Source organism: Beta vulgaris, chromosome 7, assembly GCF_026745355.1.
Source record: "Beta vulgaris subsp. vulgaris cultivar EL10 chromosome 7, EL10.2, whole genome shotgun sequence".
In the NCBI taxonomy this organism is placed as follows: Eukaryota; Viridiplantae; Streptophyta; class Magnoliopsida; order Caryophyllales; family Amaranthaceae; genus Beta; species Beta vulgaris.
Genome location: NC_079208.1, coordinates 39,540,595 through 39,550,433, shown reverse-complemented (window position 1 = coordinate 39,550,433; position 9,839 = coordinate 39,540,595). Strand labels below are relative to the sequence as shown.

Here is a 9,839-nt window from a genome sequence, read left to right as displayed (position 1 = left end):
GGTGGACCAGAAATTTGTTTTTAAAGGTTAAAAAATTCAAAGTTATAAAGTTTGAAAACTAAAAACCTACTCTTTATTAACTTTAAGATTATTGTTCTTAGAATTAATAAATTTAATGTATCTATTTTATAAAAAAAAATGTATAAATTTAAATGAACAAGATTTTTTATTTAAATGTAGATTTTAATCCAACAGCTCCAAAACCGGAACGGATCGGAAAAATTCCGGTCCATAAATTTTTCCGGTCCGGTCTCGGTCCAGAAAAAATTACAGATTACGATCCACTAGTTCAGCCGGTTCCTGTCCAATGTGGTCCGGTCCTGGACCGGTGTATACTCCTATAAACAGTTACCCCAAAATACGGAAAATACATACATCTTTACACTACTAATACTTGTTCTCATCTACCACGAGTCTCCCACCTTCATTTACCGTCATTCTTTTCTTTTTATTTCTTCATTACTCTGAATCCAAGCATATGTCTGCAATTCTAAATGGTGTAATAATAACGAAATCATACTTACGCGTTACCATGGTAATGAAATGTCAAACTAAAACATGTTATTTTCCCTTCTTATACGATACACATCTAAAGTGCTATTAGGGCCTTAGGGGGTGCAAAGTAAGAACGGGTCTAGAATTCAGAACGGAATCAGATCGGTCCAGATTCGATCTGCGGGTCATGAAATTCTTGTATCAGGGTCCGGTCTGGACCGATTATTTGGTTTCATAAAAAAAATCTTTTAGCCACTATTTTTATGTAAAAAAACTTATTTATGTATACTTTCTCTTATTAAATTTTAATATGTTTCATACAAATTGAGTTTTATAATGTGCTAATATTATGTAAGAAGTACATATACAATTTAATTTAGATCAGATAATTACAAAAATCAATTTTTAAACTTGTAAAGCACGAATTAAACCGGTCCAATCGGAGTGGTGCTTAAAATTCCGGTCCGGTTTAGTCTGCACAATTTTTTTTGGTCCGGTCTCTAGTCTAAGAAAACCTTGGATTCCAGTGTAACAGTCCAATTGGTCCCAATCCAGTATGCTTCTGGACCAGTGCACACCCAATACTAGAGCGGATAGTTTTCCATGGGTGAGTGAATTATCCACCCACCCGCCATAGATAAATGAGAAAACCCGCAATACCAAGGGGTGGCAAACTGAGTGGGTGACAGGACAGGTCGGAGATGGGTGAATATTTTTTTACTCATCACTCATTCCATCCATCCACCTATGCTATATATAGTATATATATATTATTTTAATATTAATTTTCGACATGGATTATGAATTGACATTTGATACTTAGTGATTTTGTTGTTGATCGATGGCTAAATTTTCATTTATTAATTTTTTTAATTGTTAAGTATACATACAACTATTCCTAGTATCATCTATTTTCCGTGCCTACCCGCCCCATCCGCGGTTGATGGATGGGGCAGATATGCATGGAATTTTTGGTGGGTGATGGGGATTTGGGTCGAGACAGATGGGGCAGGTTGAGGTTCACTTGCCCCATCTCCGGCCCATTGCCGCCCTATCCTAGACTGCTAATGGATGTAATGCAATCCATGAAAAAGATCACATGTTTGGAGAAGAATTCTCATTATCATAAACATCAACATGACTTTTTTACCTTCCAAAACTACATTACATACTGTTATCATTACCCATATTTTATAACCGCCTACCAGACTAGACGGGAAAGAAAAGTAGTTCTACCTTTAGAAGGCAAACAGCGGGAAAACTAAAAAAAGTCTTAGGGTCCGTTTGGTTGGAAATATTTTAGGCTTGGAAACGGATTGAGGTAACACACTCCCTTATTTTATGTTTGGTTGGGTTATCCATTTTTTTCACTCCCTTACTAGCCCAATTTTGATTCCCCCATCTTGAAACCCTCCTCACACCACATGAAACAAAAAGTAAGGGAGTCATTAGGCCAATGATTCAATTCCTACATCAAAACAAACAAGTGTCTAAAGTAACACATTCCATTTCCATTCCATCCTTTTATCCCATTCCATTTCCTTTCCATTCCTTATTTTGAACCAAACGACCCCTCAGATGTTACTATTATGATATTGTCCATATCATGATTATGATAACGCTATCTGGGGTTACGGCTGTAAACATTAATAACCTCACAACCATTAGACGTAAAAGAGGAGAAGATTACCAAGGCATAATCAATGAATGGTTTCATTGCACCAGAAATCAGAAAAAGAGATATAGATTTGTCAACTTAGATGGGTTACTACACATTTTAAAAGTATCTATTCAGATGTGGAGGTCACCAACAAAATGGAAATGTACATTTCTGCAGTGAAGAAAAAGAGTAGTGTGGAGAATTCACCAGAAGTGATTATCATGAGTAACTATTGCCCTGTCTTCATCATAAGTCTCCGTTTCCATATCCTTCCACCTTACTGTATCAAGCTGCAAAGGAAATGAATACTCCTGGTTAACAGGAATATGCACACTCGTGGACCAATGTTCTGGATGTAATATAGCCAGGTTTTCTTCATTAGCAATGAGAAACTGCGAACTTGAATTTCCCTGTCTAAATGTGTCATTTTGCTCCTTTAGAATACCAGTTTGCGACTTGCACTTCCACTCAGAATCAGATACAAAGTCTTGGGAGATAAGAAGAGTTTCGACAGCAGGGCAGTTCCTTTCACATATCATGTTTTCCAACGCTTGATTACTCTTCTGAGGGATAAAGAAGAAACTGCTATCTCTTGAGATATTCATAAAGAGACCAGAATCATCTGGGTTTAATTGTCCTGGACCATAGGATAACATAAATGGAATACATGGTGATCTTGGAACTAATTCCTTTTGCTCCAAATGATGTCCTTGAATATCATGATCTTGATAAGTATAGGGAGACATATCCAACAAAGTACTGTTTTTTCGACTATCCCAATGATCTTCACTCGTAGATGGAGGACAAAGCTCTGTACTGTCTCCATGATCTTCACAACTTGTGGATGATGGAGGACAATATATTTCAAGCTCCATAAGACTATTATGTGTAGAGTCATGCATATCCACTTCATTAGCATCCCAACCGAGTAAACAGAATTCTCTTCTAATCTTAAAGTCATTCAGATGATCATCTTCAGTGCAATACCTGAGATTACTTGAAGCAGAAGGTCTGGAACTCTCAAGAGAGACACGAGGACAAGGATCGTACCAGCTATTCAGACTCAATTGTGCTCCTTTATTCAAACTAAAATCAAGTCTCTCGTCTTTGTACACTAGACCACTACTGTTAGTAGCTGCAAAGGAGTCATAACTTCCATTAGGAACCTCATATGAATGACTCTGGTCTCTATATCTGCCTGACTGACTATTGTCATATGCATCATATGAAAATTGCCTTAATACTTCATTCTTGATGACGTCGGGGCTAGTGTTTCCTGGCATAGAATAATCACGAAGTTCAATACCCCATGTCAAAAGATCTCTACCATTTAGAGCGCTTTCCTCATTATTCTGTCCTTTGTGCCAGAGAAGCATGCTGTAAGAGCATCTAGCTCCAGAAGAATCATTGTCCTCCTGTTCATAAGGAATTGCTCCCCTAAATCTGTTGGACTGAGTAGCAGAGACACTACTATCCAAGAAGGGATCCATGTCAGCCTTCACAAGCATCCTTGAAGTATCCGTAGTGTCCATGACATGAATATTTGAATCAAGACGCAAGTGAGAATTCTCTTCAGTTTCTGGTTGCCTTAGTTGTAGGATTGGTGACAGCTGTTAACAAAGGATTAGCCTTAGCAGTTAGCACAGAGAAAACAAAAAAGGGTCTGTGCATAAGAAAAGTAGGAGCAAGAAATTAAAGTCGAAACAGTTAAGGTCAAGGAAGGTACATTTCCTTGATAACTCTCTGGGAGCAAACGACTTAGGAGCTGAAACACTAAATCACACCTGACAAAACATCTGTGAATATTTGTAAAAGAAAAAGAAGGCCAACAAAGAAATAACAAAACAAATTGAGTCATGCACTTAACTCCTTTGGAACTTCATCAGCTTCAGGAGACAAGGTCTTGGCAATCCGCTGCAGTAACTTCAGCCTCTTGCACGTAAAGATATCTCCATCTTTTAGTTGGTTTTCTGCACCATAAGTTGTACCCAATGCCACATTATATGATTGAGATCTATGTATACTACGTTATTATTTATAGATTTTACATGAATCATCAAAATCTCACCCCCAAATTACAGTGTAGCATGATTGCTATTAAGCTACCTCCTGAATTGATGAAACATTTATCATCTCTCCAAAATTCATTTCCAAAGAGTTGAATCACGATATCTAACCTGGATTAGCAGAGGTATTTGCAGTTGCGGAAAGGAAAGATACTAGATTAACACTTGCTGGTGTTCTGATAGGAGATAAGCACTTGAATTTCCCATTATCACGCTCCTTACTAGGCAGATCTGTTGAAATCATAGCATGAAGTAGCTAAGAGGACAAAATGTGGTACAGAAAGGAACCAGTTTAATGCCACACACCTGAACTCTCCAAAACGGCATCTCTTGGAGAGAAAAAAGAACCAATTTCCCTAGTCGTAGACTTCTTAACATACTGTGAAGATTTTACATCCTTAAGTTTTGAGCTACCTAATTCTGCACAGGTTATCAAGTTTAGAAAATAAACTCAGTGACTTCAAAATCAAAAAGGATATTTAAGATCCCACTGAACGCCCATTCTTCTCAACTTATCAAGGAAAATGCTTTGAAAGATTTTTAGTGAAAGACCTACCTCTGGCATAGTTGCTTGGTCTCAAATTCCTCATGGGGATTTTCTCTCTGTTTTGAGGATTTAGACAGGAAGTGCAACCAACATCTTGCTTCAATTTTTTAAAAAACGCAAACTCGGAGGTTTTTGCTTCATTAACTGCAGCAGGCCTAGTACACCAGATGAAGAGCATGTTACAGGTGCAACTCAATACCTCACATAGTACACAAAATAAAGAAAATATAGTCGACTTTTTATGCAACTTTAAACTGCCAGGAAATGAGAACCATGCAAAGCAACCACATCCTGAAGGGCATACATAGGAAGATCATCTCTTGCATCAGATGGTAATCCACTGCTTGCAGGAAAATTCGATTCAGATGCCAAGTCCTTGAACCTCACTCTTTTTCCCTTCATTCTATTCAGAAAAATATGAGTAACAATCATTATGATGGGATATGCCTAAGTCCAACAAACACAGAAGAAAGAACTGTACTTCTATAATTTACTTCTTGAGTCCTCCTGATAGTCATCTTATCTCAATATACATAATTGCACATACATTGACATGTGATATTCCACGATAAAATTTATGGAAAAATTGCTGAAAACTTCTTAAATCAGGAAGCATTTGTTGGAGAATGCAATCGACGTCTTGTAATATCGAAAATGAACAAGGAAAAATAACTGTTTGGTAATAGTGGTAGATTACCTGAGAAACTTACATTGAATTTACAAATATCATATGAAGCATCCCATACTTCCATGCAAACAATGACAGTCTTCAAAACAATTTGATTCAGTGCCTTATATCAGATGATCTATAATAGATATTCTTGTGCTCCTAAGGGTGTGTTATGCTAATAAGGAAGTCCATATCAATCAAATTGAGTTGAAAAAAAAATAACCCTTAATTCATTTATCACCTTAGATAGCCTACTTCAACCATTTTATATGTGAACAAATGCTTCCCATTTCCATCCTTCAGTACCCTTTTCTTTAAAATACTCGTAAAACTTTTGAGGGGATGTAAAACAATTTGATCAGAAATGTAAATCCCAAAAACAGTTTTCCTAATAGAATATGGACACTTGAATTATAAGTAATTCTGGGAAGAGAGAATCATGAATAAGGATCATTTCATAAGAATAAGTCCCAGCTATGCAGTGTTCCACAGTAATAGGGGTGTATTCCAAAAGCGAGCCTACATGACATGGACCTAATAAACAGGTAATTTTCTGTTCGACCATATTCCCTTTCCTCACGCTCCTCTTTTCACCAATTCACCAACACTCGACCACCCTTCTGCCTCCACCCTCTTCCTTCCCCGGCAATCATCACACTAACCTAACCCTACCTGACCTGTTGCTCATCCTTCTCTTGCTCCTCTGGCCATCAGCTCACTCCCCTTCCCAACTCGATGCCCACTCCAAAGTATTCCGTGAGACACAATTAAAGATTTCCATATTCAGTCAGCCAAAAGACTAAAAAGAATTGCATCTTTGTATCTTTCGTGGCTACAGTGATCACTCTTAAGGCTTAAGTACGCTATTTTTTTCTTAAATTTCAACATTGAATAACATGATTCGATCAAGGACTTGGACTACAAGTATGTTTCATATTTAGAATCCATCTTCAAATATCTTCATGGGGATCTTCTTCACCATTTTCCAATTTACATAAGAAAGGCAAATTCAAATTCCTTAAATTGAGTTCAAAGTCAATAATTGAATTCACATTCATATACCTTTAAAACACAATGTAACATAACAAACTCGGGATTATTCTCAGAGTTTATCAGACAAATGAAAAAATAAACTTTTCCTGAACATTAAAATTGTCCAGAATTCACCTGCTTTTCCTTCAGCTTAAGTTTCTCTCAATCAATTATATCATAAATCATTTCTAAATTGAATTGATGATAATTTCATTAGATACTCTCCAAATTAACAACTTTGATGACTTCAAATAAGAAGAATATCTATAACAACACAGTCCTAACAAATTTACCACAAAAACACGTGCGATTGCCTCGAATACTCGATCTCCGCTATGCTGCAATTGCAATAACAAATCCACGACAACCAATTTAGATTGAAATGGAGCACAAACCTATAAATTCAGTAGGCAGTAATTGAACCAATCGAGTCAATTATTTATTAACTTACTAAACCTGAAAAAATATAACAAATCATCTCAACTACTTATATTACTAACTTGATAACAAAAATTATAAATAAAAAATACCTAAGAAAATTAAAAGTTCAAAGAATTGGAAATTTCGTATGAAATAGAGGAGCATTTTAGCAAATATGAGGGTAAGAAATACAAGGAAGAGGAGAGTTTACTAACAAAAATATGACGTCGTCGGAGTTCTGGCTATGCGTTTACTGCAGTTCTGCTGCTTCGTTGGCTCTCTGAGACTGAGAAAATTGGCGGGATTATGTGATGTATCGGAAGCCGTCGAAAGGAACAGTTCCAAAGTATCAGTGTTATTTGGAATAAGTGTACCATTTGGGCCGGGCCAGAACGCGAGTCGGCCCGGCCTAGCACGATTTGAGCCCGGCCCCCTGTCCACTACGTAGGCCGCGGGCCTGTCAGGGGCACAACATGATAATGAAGTCTTAGGGGCACAACATGATAATGTATTTGGCTAAGATAAAAAAATATGATGAAGTCTTGTAATAATTATAATTAACTAAAAACATTCTTATTACGTAACTTACAAGAGAATATTGAAATCATATTACGTGAATTTTTCAATTTTTAGATGGATAAAAAATACGAAAAGTAGCAAAATAGATTATGAAATTTAAAAATAATAACATATTTGTTTACTGTAACTGACCTGAGGCATCGCCCGGGCAAAAAAACTAGTTTTCCCCAAAAATCACATAGTAGCACTATAATACCGACAATTCAAATATCATGATTACATTTACAACATGTTTGGTTCATTTTTAATAAAGAAAGAAATGGAAGAGAAAAGAAAGTTAAAAACCTAATTTTTCATGTTTAGTTTAAGTTTTCTCTTTCTCCCAAATTCTTCCAGTTTTGGAAGAAAAGAATAAGAAAATTTTGTAAAGAGGCATTCCTTCTACTTCCTATCACTTCTAAGAAAATTTTAAACCAAACATCGGAAACTAAAATGTTTCCTTCTAATTCATTTATTTTCCTTCTAAATCTCTTCTGCCAGACAAGCTATTGGTAGGTTTTCAGAAGATAATATGTTTCGAAACTTCTGATTTAGGCAATTAGCCATTTCATATTAATTTCATTCCTAGGTGAAGGGTTACTTTGATAGGATAACCGATAATCCTTGATTTGACTATTAAAATAACCTTCATTTCCCATAGATGGTTTAGTCGACAAATTTCAGTCACTAAATGCATAAATTTATTCTATCTTTGTACCAAATTATGTAATACCACATATAATGTAGGCGTTTGATTAATTTTAAATCAAATATAATCTAGTATTATATTGAACCTTGAGATGAAAGGAATTAGTAGATGTGTTCATCTGCTCCCAATACTCTAGTCGAAATGTGTTTTGTGGCCAAACCAAATCTATCGATCTTGTGATTGTTGAGAGTTAATGCTGGACTGACTAAGGACTTCTCACACTATGGTTCAGTGGCTTAACCCCTTAGCACAACTAGTCATCTGAGCCAATACGGCTGGTTGTTGGTTCTCTGATCAAGGAAGGTGATGAATGCTGAAGTGGATAGTTTGATGAGTAGTTCTTTTATTTTAGCCAAATACATTATCATGTTGTGCCCCAGAGAAAAGGAAGATTTGAAGGCTGAGTATGAAGACTTCGTACTCGGCTTGATTGCGCGAGTCCAAGAAATCAAACTTGATGGCATTTTCCATCTTATCCTCGACCGGGTGTTTTACTACCACGCGTACTCCACTTTCTGTCTTGGTGGCCGAGCCATCTACCTATGACTCGCAATCTTCGGAGTTTGCTTCTTCATTAAGTTGGGCACTGCACTTGGTGATGAAATCGATTAGGGCATGCCCGCCGAGGCTCATATTCTATTTCGATGTTGAGAGCTGAACAACCCATTTTGTCATCTAAGTAGAGTGGTTTCAGCGTTATATTACTTTCTTGATTGGTTGTCTAATTAGGACTTTGACGGGGTGTGCTTGGAAGTACAGATTCAAATTTCTACTCGCCATGATGGATGCGAACATTATCATCTTTTCCACTTAGCTTTATTTTCCTTTGGCTCCTCTGAATGAGTGAATGATGAAGTAAATTAGGTATTGTATGTCTTCTCGCTCGGTTACTAGAAACACATTAAGAGCATATACAGATACTAAAAAGTGGATATTTAATGTTTCTCCCAACAAGGGAGACATCAGCTTTGGTAGAGAGGTTCAATGAATATTTAACTACAAAAGGCCTACTCGGCTTCTTCAATTCGTCCCACTCAAACTGCTTTCTTGTAAATGTCTTGAATGACGTAGGACGTTTGTCGGCCATGGGGAAAAGGAAACGATCGAGGGTCGCTAAGCAGCCAATAAATATTTGCACTTTCCATACATTTTAAGGCGAAGTCAGGTCTAACACAACCTTGATCTTGTCCGGGTTGGTCTTTCCACTTTCATCAATTAAAAACCGGATGCATTTCCCATTTTAACCCTTAATACACACTTCTTCTAATTTAGCTTCATGTATGTTGAAGCATCTTAAGGTACTCAGTGTTGCGGCGTAGTCATTGGCATGATCAAAGTCCTTTTTCTTTTAACAATCTTATCCTCAACGTGGACCTCTAGAGTCCGACCGAGCTGTTCTTCAAAGACCTTGTTGATGGTGAGTTGGTATGAGCACCCACATTTTTGGGTTCCAAAAGTATCATCTTATAACAATAAACACCTTACTTGTGATGAAATTCGCGCGCATACGATCCTTCTCGGCCATTGGGATTTTGTAATAGCCTGCATTAGCGTCCCTAAAGCCAAGCAAGGCGTATCTTACAGTTGACTCCACGAGCGTATCAATGTTGGGCAATGGGTGATTGTCCTTCGAACAAGCTTTGGTTAGGTTTGTGAAATTGACCCACATTCGCCATGTCTCA

At 37.0% G+C, this 9,839-nt stretch overlaps 1 protein-coding gene across 8 annotated transcripts; it reads right to left on the bottom strand.

Annotated features, from left to right (window-relative positions):
- Positions 1–2,223: 2,223 nt before the first annotated feature.
- Positions 2,224–7,226, bottom strand: LOC104899383 (uncharacterized). Of its 8 annotated transcripts, none has more exons than XR_007276401.2 (8): positions 7,106–7,225; positions 6,764–6,808; positions 5,073–5,171; positions 4,778–4,923; positions 4,528–4,641; positions 4,333–4,452; positions 3,882–4,125; positions 3,626–3,765 (listed from the first exon to the last, which is right to left on the bottom strand). XR_007276401.2 is itself a non-coding variant. In XM_048648436.2 (6 exons), exons 1-6 carry the CDS (start codon positions 5,198–5,200, stop codon positions 4,114–4,116), a joined length of 561 nt encoding a protein of 186 aa, XP_048504393.1. In that variant the 5' UTR covers positions 5,201–6,756; the 3' UTR covers positions 3,973–4,113. The 8 variants fall into 8 exon arrangements, 3 of the variants coding, with proteins under 3 accessions (XP_048504392.1, XP_057252312.1, XP_048504393.1); XR_007276403.2 differs by having other exon boundaries at positions 6,764–6,865; positions 7,106–7,223; XR_007276402.2 differs by lacking the exon at positions 6,764–6,808 and having other exon boundaries at positions 7,106–7,226.
- Positions 7,227–9,839: the final 2,613 nt, after the last annotated feature.